This window comes from Nomascus leucogenys, chromosome 6 (genome assembly GCF_006542625.1).
Source record: "Nomascus leucogenys isolate Asia chromosome 6, Asia_NLE_v1, whole genome shotgun sequence".
NCBI lineage: Eukaryota > Metazoa > Chordata > Mammalia > Primates > Hylobatidae > Nomascus > Nomascus leucogenys.
The window spans coordinates 10,521,588-10,544,161 of record NC_044386.1 but is presented as its reverse complement, the minus strand read 5'-3'; the positions used below and the strand labels follow the sequence as shown (position 1 = coordinate 10,544,161).

At 38.9% G+C, this 22,574-nt stretch overlaps 1 protein-coding gene across 7 annotated transcripts in view; it reads left to right on the top strand.

The window, feature by feature from the left end:
* The window catches only part of CTNND2 (catenin delta 2), a 938,008-nt gene that overhangs the window by 529,085 nt on the left and 386,349 nt on the right, over window positions 1-22,574 (top strand). For all 7 annotated transcript variants that reach the window (XM_003263165.3, XM_012501684.2, XM_030813911.1 and 4 more), the window contains one exon: window positions 11,799-11,993. In XM_003263165.3, the coding sequence (XP_003263213.1) occupies window positions 11,799-11,993 (195 nt within the window). The remainder of the gene's footprint in view (window positions 1-11,798; window positions 11,994-22,574) is intronic.

The window sequence follows — 22,574 nt, the reverse complement described above, 5'->3', positions numbered from 1 at the left end:
AAGAGAGACCAAAATAGAAAATTGATGTAGAAAGGGGAAGTCAGTATTTATTTCTCTTTAGAATAAGAAATACACACACACACAGAGATACATGAACACACACACACACACACACACACACACACAAAGGCATTCATCATTCAGGTCTTAAGCTCAGCTGGTTAGAAGCAGATAATGCCACAGCCTTTTCCATGGCTGAGTCAGTGTCTTAGTCTGTTTAGGTTGCTATAAAAAAATCATAAATTGTGTAACTTACGAACAACAGAGATTTATTTCTGCTAGTTCTGGAGGCCAGAAAGTCCAAAATCAAGGTGCGGTGCTGGCAGATTCATTGTCCCATGAGGGCCTACTTTTCGGCTCATCAATGGCCCCTTCTTGCTGTGTCCTCACCTTTCTCTCTCTGGGGTGTAAGGGCACTAATCCCACTCATGACGTCCACCCTCATGGCCTCATCACCTCCTAGAGGCCCCACCTCCTAACACCATCACATTGGGAGTTAGCTTTCAACATAAGAATTGGGGGGTGAGGAGAGCGCAAACATTTAGACCCTAGTAGTCAGTTCGCTTGTTGTTATTTACATGACCAAAAACAGTCCCCTTTGCCCCAACTCGGTAGGTTTTTTCAGATATGTAGTATTTATTGTATGTAGTCAAAACAAATCGACTTTCTGTACTAGAAAGCATCACTAACATCACTAGGGTACCAAACCAGTTGGTTGGTTAACAGTATTCTCTGGATAATGACAACATTTGAAAAAGGATGTGGGAGAATTTTAGCTATAGATTGGTTTCATCAATTTTGTATTGAATTAGAAAATTAATGTTTCAATGAATACAACTGCGATTCAAATGATCACTATACATACATAACCCAATAACTAACTGAACTTTAAAATATAAATGCACATACACACATATTAAAGCTTTTGAGAGGAAAAGAATCAAAGGAAAATTTCAGTTCTCCTTAGAACTGTTTGTTACATAACAGAATTCCTCTCTTCTCCAACTCGTTTTATATATGCTGAATATTATGTTGAATAAAATAATAAAAATTAATAAAATGTTGATATAGAGAGGTTATAAAATGTAAGTACAGAGAATTACTAATCTGTGAAGCTGTTTGTCATTTCCTCCCTCTAAATTATGTTGAGAGTTAGGGTATCTTTTTCTTCTGGAGTTCTGTGAGTGTTGGTGAAGGATACAAAGCAGTAGAAAAAATGATATAGGGAGAATACATTTTAAGTTTGCATTTTAGAGGCTAAGTGTGTAATTATTTAAAGGGAATTTGTGTAGCCTACCTATTACCTATCTTATGCAATCTGAGGAAAAAGGCCTCTGCTTAGGATGTTGAGGTGTATCTTCGTTTACATGTTTTTCAAAATATTTGAACCCATTTACAAAGACAACTGCATGTTTAATCCTATTCTTGCTTGTTAAGCCTTATTCCTATTCATACCTTGAAAAGTTCATCTGTACCCCTTTGATGGGCAGAAGCTACATAATCAAAAATGAATACTTAGCTTAGTTCCCACAGCAGTCAGCACTCTGGAAAGCAGAATGGAGACTTCTGGGCTCTCTGAAGCTTCAGCCCACAGGTCTGCTTTGCATCTTGATGTAACAACAAAAAAAAATATATATAGATTGGGAGCACCTTGTTCTGGATTATTTCCATGGAAATATTCATAGTGATCCATAATAATGAGGTCTGGAAGCCAGACTCCAGATGCGCTGTTGGAATATTGCACCAATGGGGTTTTGAGACACAGCTGTTGAGAAATAAAATGCCACTCGTTGAATTTTATCCCCCTTCTTGATAAGGAAGAATATCTGTGTGAACATGGCCATTAAAAACTCTGGTAAGTGGCTTATTAATAAAGTACTAAGTCATAGATTGCCCTGCATCTGTAGTTAATCAGGACAAACAGAAGATTGTGGTGGTGAAGACTCTGGGCCCACTTCTCCCAGTAGATGCCAAAAGCTACTCCCAGGGAGGAGAGGTAGTTTGAAGCAAATCTTAAATATGAGGCTTCTCCCAGGTAAAAATTAACCTTCACAGATTAAATTTCTTTACGTGCTCATGTCAAAAGACTTTTGTTACAAGTCTGATGTCAAATTATGTTGCTCTTCTGTACAAAGATATTACAAATTCAAAATTTCGATCACTCCATAGTTTCTTATTCTACCTGGTTTCAGCTGAGAAGGGTTTAGGGTCCCTAGCTTCAGTCAGGACTATCTCTCACTTGAAGGATATGGTTACAGTAGTTCTTTATGGCAAGAGTTCACAAGACATACATGATTGTCACAGCACTGACCCCACCCTCCTCAGACGTAACGTTTGATTCAGCCCAGAGACCTACAGAAGGAAAGGGAAAAGGTAGAGGCGGGACATGTCCTGCCATCTCTGCCTGGCCACAACCTATGACCTCCCAGGGACTTCCCAGCAGGAGGCATGCTAGGGACATGCCCCTAGGTGTAGCATGCTAGGGGCAAAAAGCAGCCTCTACTTTCAAAGGTACCCGCAGACTTCCAACACTAAAACCTCATCTAAGAAGAGGTTCCTTCCTTCCCTCACTTTCAGGAATGGATATTTCTGGGGATATTCTGAAGCTTCAGCCTTAAAGGGTCTGCTGAGGACCAAACCGTGACACATGCTCCTCAAAATCCTACATCTAGCCCCAAATCTACTAGTTTGACCCCTGGCCATCCAGAGATTGGATGCTTCTTGGAGACGCCTGGAGAATCTTTGAGCTATTCCATTCCCTGGGCCCCTCCCCTGAGGTCCTGGTTGGGAGTGCACCCACAGCGTCACTCCTCTTTAAAAAAGTCTCCCAGACAAATGCCGTGCATGTTCTTTCAGGGTTGAGAAGCCCTGAGCTATCCTTACATGTGTGTGTATTGTGGCAATGCAGGGAACCTAGATACCTGCCTCTCCAGAATCACCCAAGAAACACCATAATCAGAGCAAAAATGTTCCAGCCCACCCATGTCTAAAAAATCCACCCTGATCCAGACGTGGTGGTCGATCCCCTGTAGTCCCAGCTACTGGAGAGACTGAAGTGTGAGGATCACTTGAGCTCAGGAGTTTGAGACCAGCTTGGACAACATAGTGAGACCCTGTCTTAAAAAAAAGTCCACCCTGGAGATGAAAGATGCTCCTTCCCCACTAGAAGCGACTCTTGCCCCAGCTATCCTGCTCATTAAGGCCTTTGAGGTCCCCCTGGTATGGGGCCCTGCCAACTGTAGCTAAAATCAGTCACTCTGTAGCAGCTGATAGAATGGTCACAGTTGTCCTGGCCAGCACAGCTTGTGCTTGCAGAGCCCAGGCTGATGAGCACCTGCATTGCCAGTGCCTAGCTATACTCTTGACCTGTGCCTTTATTGAGGCCACTTGTGTTTGCCTAACAAAGCAGGAGTGCTGGGCCCAGTGGATCACACCTGTAATCCTAGCACTGTGGCAGGAGAGGCCATGGCGTTGATAGTCTGTCTCCAGGGCTCCTAGCGACCAGATATGTATTCATAGCTAAGCAAATATGTCCTAGCTTCTCAAAGGGTGGTCCGCGGACCAGCAACACCAGCATTGCCTGAGAACTTGCTAGAAGTGAAGAACCTCAGGCCCTTCCTCAAACCCACTGCGCCAGAACCTGCATTCCAATTAAGGCATTGATGTGCATGTGGCATTTTGAAAAACACCAAAATACATAGCTAGTAAATTTGGTGCTACTTTCTACTTCCAGTGAGATAGGAAACCCAAAACAGATATTGGTTGCAGGTGTCAAACCATCCCTGTGTACCTCATATGTTTCACTATTACCAATACCACCTCAGCCATAGGTTCCTACCGGTTCTTCATTAAGTTGAAGCCGTGCATGAGCTGTGGGGTATTACACTCCATCCATTTCACTAGAGAGGAAGAACAACCTTCCACTGAAAGTAAAAATGCAAAGCTTGATACAGGACACCACATTACTCATTATACTCTGTTACCACTATTATTATGTTCCAGATGCCTGCCTGTCACAAAAAGAACTGAACAAAGGAAGCGTGTTTTCCTAACAGTTTGGGAATAAATGCTTGTGGTTAAAAAGAAAGTACAGGAACAAGGGGCATATGCTTTTATAGAGATGAGATCACATGGACATGCTTACCATGATGTCCTGGGCAGTGATTTTGGCTTTTAAATTATTTTTGCTGGAAAGTATTTGAGTCCCAATAGTTTACAGTATTCATTTTGTAAAAGGTGTGATGAGGTTTAATCATGACAATAAATTGTATCAGAAAACCTCATCAGGAAAGTTACAGGAACAAATTCTGTGTTTTATACGCTGCCAGAGACTGCATAGTATTCAAGTTATTAGTGATAGCAGCAAAGCTGTACTAAGTTAGTATAATATAAGAAAATCTAACATTTATGAAATATGATGAAATAGAAGGGCATTTTTTTCTTTCCAAAAACAGATTTATAATAAGATCATTTTGTATTATCAGATGGCCTGTTATATTGGTTTCAGTGCAGTTTTATCTTTGAAATCATATGACTTAACAATGTTCCTTCCAAACATAAGTCTGAAATATGACTCTTAACCTATATGAGAAATGTGTCTTTATATCTTTACATTTATAACAACATGATATAAGATGTCAAATTAATTACAGCAAAGTAATGATCATTTGCAAATGAAATTCAGTTGATAGGCTTGATTCAAAATACATAGGGAAATATTTTGGGGCCCTTTAAATAGCAAATTTAATTTTTGAATTAACATTGGAGTAGGAAGGAGACTTTGGAGTTTTGATTTAGGTCAAAAGCAAAAATCAAGAATAAAACAAGTAAATCTCAGTAAACAAGAGTTCAGGAGGAAGAATGTGAATGTGCCCAGTTCCTCATGGATACTCCTGAAGTAACATTTGAGGCATACCTTTCTTAATGTGCCTTCTTTGAGATAAGTTTTATTATGATGAGGTATTCTTCAGATCTAAGACGTAATGTTTGCTCCTCTCAACAATTTACCTAGTACACATTTCTGAGCTAATGTTAACCAAAGTTATGTTAGTTTTTGTATATCTCAAAGTATTTATATGCTGTTATCACCTTTTCCCCCTGGAGTTTCATGATAACAGGTATCAAGCCAAACATTTAAAGAGGTTCAAAGTCCAGAAACTAGCTATTTCAAAGCCATCAGCTATCACAGAGTACAGGCTGACTACCTTTAAAGCCATGTTGCCTAGCGATGCTGACCGATCATCATGGGACATACCCCTAAAATCAGGGTGTCCACAAAGGAACAATAGCAATGTAGATTTGCAAGGGAAAAATTGGCGTCTAGTCCAGGCCCCACCTTTCTCTACAGAAGTTCCCTTTCGCCCTTCAAAGTTGTAGTTTCATTAATAATTATCAATGCATTAACTGACCGTACAGTTTTTAAAAACCTCAATTTTATTTTGGACTTTTCTTCATATCATAAGAAATTTACTTTTTTCTCTGTACAACAGCACTTTATCTCAATAACGAAAGAACTGTTCACAAACACATTAAGCCTGCTCACTCTGGCTATGTGAATACTATGTCATTTAGACCCTTCTTTTTCTCCCTCCATTTCTTTGCAAAGGAGCATTTGAAACTGGGTGCTAAATTTGAAGAGACCAGTTACATGGCAGTATGTCCTTATAAACTATATTGATACTGCAAAATGAAAACATGGAAAAATATATTTCTTTGTAAAGGCAGGTGAATTTGCATTAAATTGGAGAGTCATAGATTATAGAGTATATAAATACAATAATATGAATGGATTCCCATTTAAAAAACCCAGCATGGACCTGTTTTATTAATGTAGTAAAATAATTGGCATAACCTGTATTAAGTGGAATTATTTGAATAAAGCAACAAATGATAAATGGAAGGTGTAACGCATTAGATGCTTATTTTTTTAAAATAAATATGCCCATCTCCTCTTTTTCTCCTTTATTTGGGACAGGATGGCTCACGGTGTGATCCCTGCATTAGAACCAGGAGGCATGGGGGGTGCCCATTAAAATGTACATTGATGCATCCCACTTGGCTGACCTAATCGGAATCTCTTGGGGGTTGTATTCAGAAGTCAGCATTTTCAGCAAATTTTCTAGATGATTGTTTGAGGAATAAACTAAGATTTGAGAATTAATCCTATTCTAAGGAATGAAAATTGAAATGTCAAAAAAAAAAAAAAACCCAAGTAGTTGGAGCTGAATTTTCAGCTATGCAGTTCTCCCAAGGTTATGTGATCTCCTATTGAGTGCTGCAAATCCTTCTGATAAAAATGTGTTTCCGTGATTTTGAAATTTTGAGTTTAAAAAATCCTTTCATTCATACAATCAATCGTAGTATGAACTCATAAAGATTTCATATACTTACTGGTATTTCTTTTAAAGACAATGTGGTTTCAGTACACATAAAATCACTTCTCTGTATATTCTGAAATCCTGGAGGGACCCTTCGTGTCTGCTGCTGGTCCCCTCCGCCTGAGAACCACACAGCTCTTTCTCCAGTGAGGCTCATTCTCTTACTGTCTGCAGCTCTCTGCTAAAATGTCAGATACTCAGAAAGAACTTTCTTGATCCCCCTATCCCAACACCACAACCTCCTGACACTTTATCTCTTTTCTCACTGCCCTGCCTCATTTTTCTTCAACACCTTTACCTCCATCCTCCTGCATGTAATAACTTATTTTCAAAGCCAGGGACCTTGTCTGTCTTGAGCACTAGGGCATCCTCAACTCCTGGAGGTTCCCAGGCACTTGGTGAATGTGTTGAATGAATATATAGATCCATAGGGATTAACTAGTACCTATAAATGATAGATGTAAAATCTAGTACATAGAAATTTAGTTGCAAATCGTTCCAAAAATAATAAATACATTGTTTTGTTGGCCAAATGAAAACAGAGCCTTGTTGACTCAAGGAAAACACGGTGTGGAACAGGAACAGGCAAGACACAAGGCGGTGAGCCATATGTAGCCCTTTTCAGCCTTGTAATTACTTTCTGTGTCAAGAACCCCCTGAGATCTGTCACTGGCTTCCTACTGAATTAGCAGGTATTTGTTATTTTCAATTTGGAGATTTAATTTATGCCCTATTCCTTTCTAAAAAGGATGTCACCTTTTTGTGGTCATTTCAGTGTTTTCTTTCCTTATGAACGTCATGCATTCCTGCATTTTTTGCAATACTCCATTAGAAAGCACACCTTTTTAAGAAAAGATAAAACATTCACATTTTGCAATAATACTTCACAGAATTATCAGAAAAATGGTTGTTATTTAGATTATTTCAAATTGAAATCTTCAAGTTGTTTTTGAAATTTGGATAGTTTATAGTAAGAGGTATTCAACTATTTTGTCAAATCAAAAGATATATTTGCATGAGGTGACATAATTTATTGATTCAAAGATTCATTGGCATGAGGACATGTATTTTGATGTTGCTTTATCAATTGCAGAGCACTTTCACACATAGTCTCTCTCATCTGACCCTCCAACAATACCATTTATATTATTATCTCTGTTTTTACACTTGAAGAAACTGGGGATCAAAGAGTTTGGTGAGTTTCCTGGGTTTATCCAGCTGATTAGAGATAGATCTGGGACAGAATTCACATATTCTTATTTCAAGTTCTTTGGGCAAAAGTGACACAAGAAACAGCAGTAAAATTACTACTTTAGATACGATTTCTGTTTACCTCAAACTACTGAACATCAACACCCCAAGGCCACCTTTCATGTGTAGAATTTGAGCCATGTTGTCACGATTCTTCATAGTAGTTGTACATGGAAATGAGAGCCAAGGATTAAACGCGTCAATATAGAAGCAGGGGATGTCTGAGGTCTCGTGTCCCTTCATTCTCCAGTGGTCCCTTCTGCCCACCTCTCTGGGTCCCTAGGATCCCTACCTGCCTCCCTGCCACAGGACTGAACCCTTTCCTCATTCCCCCGACACCAACCCCACAGCCAAGTGGTCAGTAGTCAGGTAGGTTCTGAGCTGTTTAAGCATCCATTCAGGTCACCTGTAGCTGTGGTGAAGGAGAGATAGCTCTGAGGTTCCATGACAGGATATGTGGTAGTTCTTATACAGCAAATACCTCAGGCTTAGTCCTAGATCAGCTTGAAAGCCCTTCCCAGTTTTTGGGGGGCTCTCTGAACCTGTAGGAGCAGCACCCAGCACAGAATATATCTAGGGAAATTCCAATACCCTTTAGTCCTCCTGCATCGTGAAATCTTTCTTAGCCTGTAAGCCAAGTACCCATGTTTCAGCTGTGAGTCTTCAAGCTCATTTTCAGAAACGCATTGTATGTGAAAAATTGCCAGTGCCTGAGCTCTCTAGGCCCCAGTTTTGTCCTTTGAAGAGAAGAAATAGGAAGAGCAAAACCCTATTATAAAATTGAGACATTAATGCTGGATGATGTAGGAATTGTTGCAGTATTTGGTCATGAAATGCTTTATAGACACAGGTATTATGATTGCATGACATTATGTCTGTCATGGCAGGGGAAACCATCAGGGCAGTTGGTCTAGTCTGTGGGTCTACTTCCCCTTTTCTCTTTGGCTCATCCATGTTTTGGTTGCACTTTGCCATCCTGCAGGGTCTTGGTCAAGGCCAGGTTCCCAGGATTGTTCTCCACCAGCGTAATTGGCAAGAACATTGGCCTTGACATCTATAACATTTTAGACAAAGTTGAATTTTCTCCAGCATTTTTTCTTATTATAATAACAGAGTTCCAGTCCCTGGCAAAGATGTAAATTCTCATGAATAACGTTTTGAGTCCAGTGTGACGCTTGAGAATCACTTTCAAATAGACCATAACGATGAAAAAAATTACTACTAAACAAAAGGACATTTTATTTCAATCAGCAAATATATACACCATCTAATGACATTTTATAGCAGATTCCCAGAAAAGATTGTGTGAGAATATTTTTCTTGAAATTGCCCCGAATGAAATAGGCCTTGTTCGCATTGGATCTAACATGTTCTTTCTTGAACACGGGTAGTAGAAAACATGAATTCCAGCAGTGACATCTTTAACCTTTGTTTCCTTGGGCCTTTTCTTTCCCGTAGTTCTCTATGTCTCTCTTGCCAATAACTGTGCCACCCTTGAGCAATCAAAACTTGATTACAGTGGATAAAAAAAAGTGTAAATAATGTTCTTTTTAAAATGCCTTGTCTGATTCAGAACTATGCATAATGCTTACATATGTAACTGTATTTTGCATAAGCATTTACACAGGGAAACACTACGAGCTTATAGTTTTACTCAGAGCACTCTAATATGTAAAAAAAAGTATAGTGTCCTATTCAGATAGTTAATTTGATTATTATATTCATAATAATATCAGCACATCAAAAGACTGATATCTACATAGGTAGACTTTACCTTAAGATTCTTCTTCCTTGCCTAGCACCCTTGGTCATCAATTTGATTAATGCCACTAACGAAAATTTCTGAATGCCAAATAAATGCATGTAATGAGACGATTTTTACATATACCCTAAGACCATGTTACCACTTAAAAGTTCAGCAGATCCTCTCATTGGTCATCATTGGATGTTTTTTTGAGGCTTAGAATAAAGGAGTAGTGATAAAGTAACAATTCTAAATGTACCAGTGATGGATAACTTTTATTTATCTCTGCATTTGGATGTGACGACTATTTATTTTTGTTTTTACATTTTTATTTTTTATTTTTTATTTATTTATTTATTTTTTTTTTTTTTGAGATGGAGTCTCGCTCTGTCGCCCAGGCTGGAGTGCAGTGGCGCAATCTCGGCTCACTGCAAGCTCCGCCTCCCGGGTTCACGCCATTCTCCTGCCTCAGCCTCTCCGAGTAGCTGGGACTACAGGCGCCCGCCACCACGCCCGGCTAATTTTTTGTATTTTTAGTAGAGACGGGGTTTCACCGTGGTCTCGATCTCCTGACCTCGTGATCCGCCCGCCTCGGCCTCCCAAAGTGCTGGGATTACAAGCGTGAGCCACCGCGCCCGGCCGACATTTTTAAATCCTTAGCAATATTTTCAAAACCTTTAGGAATAAGAATTGACAACAGGAACTCAAAGCATATTGTACTTAAATATATTCCTGGAAAATATAAGCTTGAGATAATATTCAGAGTGATGTTGGCATTTGATAAATCAGATGCAATGAAACTAATTATGCAAAACAGTTATTTTGAATCTATCATTCATCAGAGTGCTATCTAAATCAGAATTTAATTACCAGCAAAGAGAAAGGTAAGGAATTTGCCTGCCCTGTCCCTTTCTCCTCCTCAAAATACTCAGTGGTTTTTATTAACACTGAATTCATAGAGTTGTCACCACTTCTCCAATTATTCAGGAATACTGTTTTCTGTGTACTTAAATTTAAATTAGCCCACGTTAAATAGACCAGTAAAACATTTTTCTATTGATAATTTTAAAACTTTACAATGGCTTTTTTTCTCAAATATTCTAGACAAGAATATTACAATTTTGAGTTTGTATGTTCCTGACGAAACAGACCTAACATCCAGCATTTGAAGACTTTGGCTTTGAAGTGGTCCCTGAGGAAGGCAAAATGGAAGAAGAGCTGTCCAGACATGGCCAAGATCAAGGAATCCCAGCACCCTGATATGTTAGTCCGGACTGGAGAGGCTGAACTAGGGCTGCTGAAAGACAGTTGCCACTTAAATCCCATTGCGCCATGTGGGGATTAGTTGTAGGATGTAGCTGAAGGCTCATTCCCAAAATCAGCCATTGTCTCCTTTGGTTCTTGTCTGTGTTCTGTATTCTACATGGAAGATGCCACCTCTCCTTGATGCCCCAAGGCCATCTCATTGCCCCAATGCAAATGATTTCCCTGACGTTTCTGCTCCAGTGGTTCTGACTGTACCTCAGATAAAATAGTGGCTCTCAATCAACGTCCTCTTGCCTGTCTGTCAAGCCAGCCTCTTCGCCCTCACTAAAGTCTTATTTCCTGATGTACAGAGGCTTCCTTTCTTCAGAAACTTTCTCATGGTTCTCTGGTCCATAGCATTGCCTCACATCAACACCTCTTCCCATATCATGCAATGAAGTGACACAAATAAGGATTTATAAATACTACAAAGCAAAGTGATGTGTAGCCGCAATGTGTACATTAAACCAGTTAGTGGTAATCATTCCTAACTTTTTCAGGGAGAGGCAGGCTAAATGTAAATGCTTCAATTTAGAGGGTCAGAGTAAAGGAAAATATAACTTGAAACCTTTTTCTTTAATATCTGCTTCTCTCGGGGATTTAGGCTGTTGTAAGTTCAAACATTTTGCTTTATCCTTTTCCCAGGGAAAAACTGCTGATGGGAACAAATTCTAGTTCACTTTTTAGGAACAATATCAAGATGGCTTTGCCATTGTAGCTCGCCATTTAAAATGATTTCTATTGTACAATTTAAGGTGCGAGGGCTGTGGGCTAATAAGAGATTTTTAGGATTGACTATGTACCTGATTCCTTTAGTGAAGAACCTAGCTACATTCATTAGGTTTTGAGAAAAATAACATTTCACTGGTCTTGTTCCACGTGGGTTTATCTCAGAAACATTGTCATTTTTAGAGTGAGATCATGTTTGGTCACAAAGCCAGGCAGCTGGGTGATGCCGACAAGCTGATTAGATTGACATATTGCTGCCATTTCATGCGATTCATTTGGTTTCCTGGGAATTTCAACAATTTTGTCCAAAAAAATTTGAATATGTCTTTGATTAAACAAGTTCTCTTTGGAGGTCGCCTGAGCCTTGATGTCCCTCTGTTGATTTCTTTCAGCTGGGTCCCGAGCCTCATACAGCAGCCAGCATGGGCACCTGGGCCCAGAGCTGCGGGCTCTGCAGTCCCCAGAACACCACATAGATCCCATCTACGAAGACCGCGTCTATCAGAAGCCCCCTATGAGGAGTCTCAGCCAGAGCCAGGGGGACCCTCTGCCGCCAGCACACACCGGCACCTACCGCACGAGCACAGGTGTGTAATCAGGACCCCACTGGGTGGCCTGTCCACAGGGGGTGGGCTCTGCGTGGGAGCTTCAATAACACTCCCAAATGAAAGGTGTGTGTCTGTGTCCACTGTCCCCACAAGCACTGTGACCTGCTTCTATCAATGTCTGTAATGATAATGGTAGAAACAGAATATGACTTTAATTCAGGCTACCTTGGTATAATCTGAATGAAAGGAGGCAAATGGCGATTGTAAGCTCATTTTGTCAAAGAGAAAAATTGAAAGAAGCAATGCTAATGTTTAGCACATCATTATTCACTTATGTAATGAATAAAAGTACCCCAAGGATGTAGTCATTTGCAGGACGTGAAAGACATATGCTTGATGATGGTAAGTGTTTTTTTCATGATATTGTCTACCTATTTGGCAAGCTTGGAACAAAAACATATTTACTAAACATGTAGCATATTTTGAAAGGCAGACAATGTATTTCATACATACTAATAGATTGGATCACAAAATTATTGTGTGAAGGTTGGATGTTGGCAATTGCAAATGGTTCAATCAATTATATAGCTATCCTGGATTAAATATATATTTTCAATTGAATACAACCACAGGTCACATGATAAAACGCAAGTGTTTTCCAGGATCTGGAGCCATTTGCAACATAATCTGTCAAATGTCATAATTAGATTGCTAGAGAACACTTATCTTAACTCTAAAATCGATATAATTAGAAACAGGTTGAGAATTGCATTTATTATCAAGCTGCACATTGCTAAGTAAACTGGCATGACTGTGTTGCTGGTCTGCAGACAGTACAGCTCTCTCCTTCTTTCCTAATGATATATATGAGTGCCAGCAGGGACTGAGGCTGGCAGAGCTGGCTCTCTGCTTCAGAACCTGGCACGCAGATCTCTACATCCTCAGACTATTGGAATTTCTAGTGACCACTAAGTAGAGCGTAGCAATTTTCTCAAACTGCATTATGATGCTAAATTACATGCTTTGAAATCAAGGCAAGCCAAGCTGCTTTTATAGTTGATTATTGATATTTACATTTCAGTATTTCTCTGAATCATAGGGAGAAAGGCAGAAAATACTCTTTATTTTGTTTCTGACATCATAAATGCCACCCAATATTAATAATATATATCTTGGTTGTGATAAAAAGAATGCCCGTTTCTTCTTCTGTCAGAATTTTTTTCACCTTCAGCCTGTTAGATCCACTCCTGCCTGGAGTTGGGCTACTTTAGCATTTAGTTTTTGCATGTTATTAAGTAAGGTAATTTTATTTTTATGCACATCTTATAAAAGAAGAAGATAACCACAGTGACATTCAATATCTAATTAGAATAAAAACTGACAACAAAAGAGATTATGTTGATTCTCTGTTCCGTATTCATATGTTCTTAGAATTATCCCTTATTAATAAACATCCAGGAATTTAATGAAAAATTAGCTACATAAGAAAAAAAAACAAACTTTAATTCATCTATATCACATTAAACACAGGGAAGATATCCACGCTTAAAAAAATAAAAGCTCTAGTGTGATAGTGTTTTCTCTGAGCCTGCATTAGCAAACAATGGCCCATGGGCCATTTGTAGCTCACCATCTGTTTTAGTAGTGCCCATGAGCTAAGAATGATGACTGCATTTTTAAATGATTGGGGGGAGAAAATCAAAAGATGATTAATGTTCTGTAATATGTGAAAATTATATGAAATTCGAACTTCAGTATCCATAAATAACATTACTGAGATGCAGCCATACCCATTCATTTATGTATCATCCATGGTGGCTTGGGCCCTGCAGGGGCAGAATGGAGTACCCGTGACAAGAGACCATGTGGTTGGCAAAACCAAGAATATTTACTATCTGGCCCTTGACAGGAAAAATTTGCTGTCTCCTGCTCCAAGCGGTCAATGGAGAGCTATCCAGAATGAACAAGTGTTTTTTTTTCTACCGCCTATGAGGGAGGCAGTAGTACCTTCTAACTGCTTCAAAGGTGAAACACGTTTGCTGGGGGCTTTTCCTGGTAATAGCTGTGGCAGAGATGTGCTATGATTGTGACATTCAGATGTCCAAGACCCCAACCCAGCCTGCACCTTTGAACTTAAGGCAATTTTGAGAAAACATGCTGATTGACATAATACTATGGAAATTTCCAGAAGGGCTTGCATGACCTCTTAGCACCGCAAGTGGAGGAGGAGAAACTACCTCTCTCCAGCTCCTAAGCATAAAACCACAAACTCTCTCTTCCCTGCATCCACCAAGGTCACCCCTGTGTCTATACCTAATTCATATAATTTCATGTCTTCACATTTTCACAGCCACAGAAACTGTATCACAACCTGCATGTATGAGAAAATGCCTTTCGTGTGTATATGTCTTTTTATTTAGATATTTAAGACATATAATATTATTAAATTCTGTCTACTATAGCACCCATAAAAATGGAGATTACAAAGAAGTAAAGATTAAAAATAGTTATCCAGTAGCCATAAAAAAAGTTCTAACTTTGCTTCCCAGTATCTTTGTGGGGGTCATCTGTTTTGTACATACCTCCACCCTGGAGACCACTGATACAGACGTCTAAGAGGTTTGCAGGCCTAAAGCAGACACCCTAATTCCTTGAAAGAAGAGGACAGGTTCTTATGAGGCCTACCAGACTTAAAATGTTCATGGCCTCTGGCTCTTAGCTCAGATGAGTGCCTGAGGGGACCCGAGCAACTGGTCTTATCTTTCTGCCCTTAAGAATAGACCACCAGCTGGAGGTCTTTCAGTACAATTCATAAAGCATTTCCAGATGATACTGCAAGAGAAGTGGGGCCGGAAGATCAAAGGCCAGTTGCTTCCCTCAAGGGGTCAACACTTGAGAATGAAGAAAAGCAGACATGCCTCAACAATTAGGGAATTGTTAGATGGTGTCATTGAAACAAGCATGTGAGGCTGCACAAACAATGGCAAGATGAAGAAGAAAGGGCTGGAGGAGAGATGGAAAAAGATGGTGGTGGGTGGAGCCTAAAAGGAGAAGCTAACTGAGAAATCACCTTTGGTGGGGAAGCATGTAGCTTATAACTGCTTCCAGGGAGTGTGCCAAATGCTTTGGGTATTTTACCAACCCCCAGAACAATCCTTGGAAGGAGATACTGTTACGATGCTCAATGCTGGCTTTTTGGATCAGAAAACTGAGGCACAGAGACATTGAGTAATATGCCAAGGTCACACAGGTTGTGTGGAACCAGTCTTTAAACCTTCATACAGGCTGGGCATGGTGGCTAACACCTATCATTTCAACACTTTGGGAGGCCTAGATGAGAGAATCGCTTGAGCCCAGGAGTTCAAGACCAGACTGGGCAACATAGTCAGACCCCATCTCTATTAAAAATAAATAGGCCGGGCGCAGTACCTCCTACCCGTAATCCCAGCACTTTGGGAGGCCGAGGCGGGTGGATCACTTGAGATCAGGAGTTTGAGACCAGCTTGGCCAACATGGCGAAACCCCGTCTCTACTAAAAATACAAAAATTAGCCAGGCATGGTGGTGGGCGCCGGTAATCCTGGCTACTCAGAGTCCGGAGGCAGGAGAATCGCTTGAAGCCAGAAGATGGAGGCTGCACTGAGCCGAGATTGCGCCACTGCACTCCAGCCTGGGCAACAAGAGTGAAACTCCATCTAAATAAATAAATAAACAAACTTTCATACGTAGGCAGTCTTACCCTAGATCCTGGGTTTCATTGACTGCATTTGTAAAAATCATCATTTAAAAACGAAATAGATAGACATTTATTTTCATCTATGGAGATTAATGGTCTTCTATGTCCTGTTAAATAATATCTGTCGAAGACACTCTGTGTGCTGGATGTACTGGCAGATTCAAAGAGGCTTAAAATCTACTCCTTGTCCTTAAGCGTGTTCAATTTTGTTTCAGAGAAAGACGTAAATATCTGAAAAATTAACCGGTATTGGAAGGTAATATCATATAGGCTACATGCATATTCCAAAAAAAACCTGAAGACATTGAAATGAGGGATTGAGTTGTCCCTCACTCTCCTGCTCATGTCCCCGCTAAAGTGGCCTTCCTCTCTTTTGTGGGTAGCGACTGGGGACGTGGAAAGGTGTGGATGTGAATGGAATCACACCAAGGGAATGATCACTCCTCATTCAGTGCTACAGCTGTACTCTCTACCAGCGCAGGTTCATGGGCGTGACTCTGGCTCCCACTCTACTCTTCCAGCCCTGCACTTCCCCATGCTGACCTCACCCCTGGGCTTTCCTTACTCAAAACACCACTAAGGCTATCCTGAGTAAGAGACATTCTAGGGCTGAGAGACAGTCAGGGAGGTAACTGCACAGAGAAGACCAGGAAAAAACTTCAGACATTGAAGACAAGACATGTTAGATCCCTTAACTTTCCCACCAAAGGGGATTTCTCAATTAGCTTTTCCCCTTAGACTCCACCTACCACCATCTGTTCCCATCTCTCCTCTAGACCTTCCTTCTTCATCTCTCTTTTCTTCTTAGCTGTCATAAGTAATCCATCCATGCCTGTTACTTTATTATGAAGACTAAATCTCGGGTACCAACTCAGATGAGGACTACTGTCTACCTTTTCATAGTCAAACAGGTCCTCCAGGCTTTCCTAACCCAAAAAGCAACCTAGCCGTAGTGTTAGAGACCTCCTGAGCATGCATATAGAAACATCTATGTAATGTTCAAGGAGCAGGGTACCCAAGTCCTACTCCTCACCTCTCCTCTACTCCAGGCTTGTGGATGGTGACAGAAACAAATTTCACTATTGACAATAGGATTTCATGAAGCTGAACAGGCATGCCATCACCCAAGGCTGTGTTAGAGAACATGGTCTAAAGGGGTTCTCTGTCCTCCCGCCCCAGACCTAACTCTGCCAGCCATTGCAAGATAAGAGCCAAAGACCTTTGTCCCCCACTAGGCTCAGCAGAAGGGTGTGGGCTCTGGGGACAGCAATGCCTGCATCCCTGGCCCCAGGCTTTAAATAGAGAGGCAGATAAAAAGTACACCAGTGCCCACCTGCCCGAGGACTCCAAGAGGGAGACAGAGCCAGCATGGTGGCTCCAGAGATCTGGCAGCCTAGGAGAAGGTGAAAGGGTCACTTTGTGCCACAGAGTGGTCCCTGGTCAACAGAGCTCCCGGAGAGTACCCATCACCAGACATGACAGCCACATCTTTCTTGCAGGACCATTAACAGGGGGAAGGGGGTAGTATAACAGAGAGGAAGGCCACCAGTGTCCTTTCCCTAGATGAGGAGGCAGAATTTTGTGAACTGCAGCAGAAATGACAGACTTACTTTTACACGACCATCCCCCTAATATTTGGGCATCTACCTCTTGCATGATGAAAATGTAAAGAGGCACAATTTTAACTAAGGTGTACATCTAGATAAAATATACGTTTCATCTGAGATGAGTCTTGTCAAAACCAGAGCTTATAAAATAAGGAGTACAGTGAAACAAGGAATGTGTGGGCCTCATGAATTTGCTTTTGGTAAAGTCTGTTAAGCAGAAATAAATAACATGAATTTTTATTTCAAACTCAAACGTATGAATGACTGTCAATTTAGGAGTTATTTGATCAACACAAACACTTGACTCTGACAACCCCTTCAACACATTTTTATAAACCAGTGAAAATGGCCAACATCTGCTGTGATGATAGTCAGATGGATTTTCTTTTGGATAAATGCTATTCGAAGTGAGTGTTGAAAACAAGCTTTCTGTGATGTATGTGTCAGCTTGTAATAAAGAAAGAATTATCATAGATATGTTGCAAGGAGCAAACTTGCTAAATATCTTCATGAAGATGACAAGTACTGCAACATAAAAAGAAAAAAGAATGTGGTGAAAATAGTTACACATGTGGAGAAAATAGTCTCTATAAAAAACTTAATCCTCTGCAAGAATAGCCAGTGTTTAATGAAGTGATAGAGGGATTACATAGGACCTGCATATTCATAAAATCTTATTACTGTTATTCATTGTGATATAAATAATAGTCCTAGTATCAAAAATATTTTAATTAAAATTATTTGAGTTCACAAAGATGTGAATTATCAGCAGTTTGTTACTTATTAAGTGCTGTTACTTAAAATTTTTAAATCAAGTGCTTCCTATTGGAGCAAGTCAAATAAGATTCTCCATAACCTATTAGTTAAAATTTTCACTTTTCTTAGGCTAAAAAGTTAAATACCTGTTGTTACACAGTTAGAAATTTTAAATCAACCCGATGATAAATGTCATCTTAGAACCAAAGAGAACTTTCAGATGCTTACCTGTGTGGATTCACTTCAAAAGGTATAAATAAGAAGTCTAATTGTTTAGTTGAAGGAAGACAGAGTGTTTGATGGGAGAACAGTTTACTGGTAAAATTCAAAAATATCATAACTTTTGTACAAATAGATCATAAAACCATGTTTATTAATGTCATGTCAACTAGGGATACACATACTGAAAATTACACAGCTGGCCTTGACCTGAATGATGCACCCCAATTACTGGAAGATGCGTCACCTCATACATGGAATTACGTCATTAAGCATAGCAACGTTGAAAAGAATAGAAGCCAAGTATTAGATTTCAACTGCACATTGAATGGAGCTTCATATAATATAATACCAAAAGTTGGAACTTAAGAATAATTAAGACATTACCAGAAGATACAGCACTATGGAACCATAATTACACATTAGCAGATTCTGCCCTCAATACCAGATATGCTCTGTCATTAAAATTATAATAGAAAAAGCTCTCAAATTTAAAAAAATCACTTATTTAATTTTTTAATTGACACATTGTAATGACACATGTACATGTTCATGGGATACAATTGGATGTTTTGATACATGTGTATGCTGTATACTAATGATCCAGTCAGGGCAGTGTGTGTATCCATCACCACATGCATTTGTCATGTCTTTGTGGTGAGAACATTCAAAAGCCTCTCTTCTAGCTATTTTGTAATATACAATATTTTACTGTTAACTATAGTCACCCTACTATGCAACAGAACACCAGAATTTACTTTTCCTATCTCACTGTAACTTTGTACCCATTGGCCATTCCCTCCCTGTTCATCCTCCTCCTCTCCTAGTCTCTGGTAACCACTATTCTACCCTCTGCTTCTACGATACCAGCTTCTTTTTTAGATTCCATGTTTGAGTGAGATCATGTGGTATTTGTCTTTCTGTGCCTGGATTAGTTTACTTAGCATGATGTCCTCCGGCTCATCCATGTTGTCACAAATGACAGGATTTCATTTTTCTTAAATGGCTGAATAGTATTCTGTTTTGTATATGTGTTACATTTTCTTTATCCTTTCACCCATTGTTGGACACATAGGTTGATTCCCTATCTTGGTTATTGTAAATAGTGCTACAGTAAACATGTGAGTGTGTAGGTATCTCTTTAACATGCTGATTTAATTTTCTTTGGGTATATACCTAGGAGTGAGATTGCTTGATCACATGGTAACTCTATTTTTAATTTTTTGAGGAACGAACATATTGTTTTCCATAATGGCTGAACTAGTTTATAATACCATGAGCAGTATGTAAGTGCACCCTTTTCTCCACATCCTCGCCAACACTTTTCTTTTTCTTTTTGACAATAGCCATTCTAACTGGAGTGAGGTAGTATCTCACTGTGGTTTTGATTCACATTTCCCTGATGATTAGTTATGTTTAGCATTTTTTTATATACCTGTTGGTCATTTATATGTCTTTTATTGAGAAATGTCAAGTAAGGTCTTTTGCACATTTTAAAATCGGGTTATTTAGGGGGTTTTTTTGGGTTTTTTTGTTGTTTTTTTTTTGCTGTTGAGTTGTTGCAGTTTCTTATATATTCTGGATGTTAACCACTTGTCACATGTATCATTTTTAAATATCTTCTCCCATTCTATAGATTGTCTCCTCAGCCTATTAATATTAACAGTTTGCCTATTCATATTAATATTAATTTGTCTATTTTTGGTTTTGCTACCTGTGCATTTGAGGTCTTATTTTAAAAATTCTTGCCCAGCCAATTATTGTGAAGCATTTTACCTATGTTTTCTTCCAGTTGTTTCAGAGTTTCTGGTTTTACATTTAAGTCTTTAACCCATTTTGAGTCGATTTTTGTATATGCTGAGAATTAGGAGTCTAGTCTCATTCCTCTGCATGTGGATATCAATTTTCTCAGCACTATCTATTGAAAAGACCATCGTATCCCCAGTGTAAGTTCTTGGTACCTTTGTTGAAAATAAGTTGGCTGTAGGTGCATGAATTTATTTCTGGGCTCTCCATTCTGTTCCATTAGTCTAGTGTCTGTTTTTCAGCTAGTGCTGTGCTGTTTTGGTTACTCTAGCTTTGTCATATATTTTGAAGTCACATAGTGTGATGCCTTCAGTTTTGTTCTGTTTGCTCAAGATTGCTTTGGCTATTAAGGGCCTTTTTTTGTTTGTTTTCATGCAAATTTTAATATAGGTTTTCTATTTCTGTAAAGAATATCATTGGTATTATGGTAGGGATTGTAGTAAATCTGTAGATCACTTTGGGTAGTATGGCCATTTTAACAGTATTAATTATTATAACCCATGAGCATGAGATATTATTTTCATTTATTTGTATCCTCTTCTGTTTCTTTAATTGAAGTTTTATAGTTTTCAGTGCAAAGACCTTTTATCTCCTCGGTTAAGTTTATTTCTACATATCTAATTTTTTGTAGCTATTAATGTTATAAATAGAATTATTTTCTTGATTTTTCAGCAAGTACATTTCTGTACAGATAGTGTATAGAAATGCTACAGATTTTTGTGTGTTGATTTGATGTCCTGCAATATTATTGAATTCATTTATTAATTCTAACAGGCTTTGTTTTGTGTGTGGAGTCTTTAGGGCTGCCCATTTATATGATCATGCCATCTGCAAACAGAGACAATTTGACTTTCTCCTTTCCAATTTGAATGCCTTTTGTTTTTGTTTCTTGCCTAATCACTCTGACTAGGACTTCCAGTACTATGTTGAATAGAAGTGGTGAAAGTGGGCATCCTTGTCTTGTTCCTGACCTTAGAGTAAAAGCTATTAGCTTTCCTTTGTTCAGTATGATATTAGCTGTGGAGCTGTCGGTTTGTCATGTATGGCTTTTATTGTGTTGTGGTGCACACTTTCTATACCTAATTTGTTGAGTTTTTTTTGTTTTATCATGCAGGGATGTTGAATTTTATCAAATTCGTTGCAGAATCTATTGAAATGATTATATGGTTTTTATCATTGATTGTGTTAATGTGATATATCACATTTATTTATTTACATGTATTAAATCATTCTTGCATCTCTGGGATGAATCCTATTTGATCATGGTGAATGATCTTTTTAATGTGCTGTTGCATTTCTAGTATCTTGTTGAGAATTTTGAAAAAATAAACACACCTTTATTGTTTTCTTCTTTCTACCAATTTTGAGTTTAGGTTGTTTTTGTTTTTCTAGTTCCTTGAAGTACACCGGTTGTTTATTAGAAATCTTTCTTCTTTTTGGATATAGGTGTTTATTGCTATAAACTCCTTCTTATAACTGCTTTTGTTGTGTTCCATAGGTTTTGGTAGGATGTGTTTCCATCCTCATTTGTCACAAGGAAATTTTTAATTTGCCCTTTAATTTCATTAAATTGTTGATTGATTGGTTCAGTAGCATGTTAATTTCCATGTATTTGTAAAGTTTCCAAAGTTTTTCTTGTTGATTTCTAATTCAATAGCATTTTTGTCAGAAAAGATAGTTGATGTTGACTCTGTCTTCTTAAATTTGTTAAGACTTGTTTGTGGCCACATATGATCTATCCTGGAGAATGTTCCACTTGCAGTTTAGAAGAATGTGTATTCTGAAGCTGTTGGATGGAATGTTCTGTAAATGTCTGTTAAGTCCCTTTGGTCTGGAGTGTAGTTTAAGTCTGATGTTTCCTTATTGATTTCTGTCTGGATAATTTGTCCACACTTAAAGGCGGGTTGAAGTTCCCTATTGTTCATATGTTATAGTCTATCTCTTCCTTTAGGTCTGATAATAATTTTCTTTATTCTAAAATTTATTTATATGACTGTTCTTGGAAATGTTCTCAGAAATTTTGCAAGTGTATAGACAAATGAATAGATCAAGATCAGCATGGAATACGCTTGACATGGAAATGCTTATTTTTACAAAATAAAAAGGGTCACAGCACCTGTGGTTTTAAATCCACCAGGTTCCAAGCTATATCCCTAATTTAAGGCCCTTAGCCAGCTAAGGTATTTTGTTTGAACACTTAAGCTTCCTTGGAGTTTCTTTATGAGCCTCTTATTCAGCGGTGGACATTTGGATGCATAAAGAATATAATATACCTTTTATGCCATAACCACGTATTGCCAAGTACTTGATGTAAAATCATTTAGTGCTTAAGATGGCAAAGCAGATTTTGTCCACAGCTAATTCTGTTCTCAGCAAACTAGTTCACGTTTGAGAGCAAAACCAGCTCTATCGCCACATCGTTGAGCCTCATGTAAAACCACATGAATAATGCATCTCATCTCCTCTGGCTCTCTGGAGATTGGCAGGTAGGAAACCT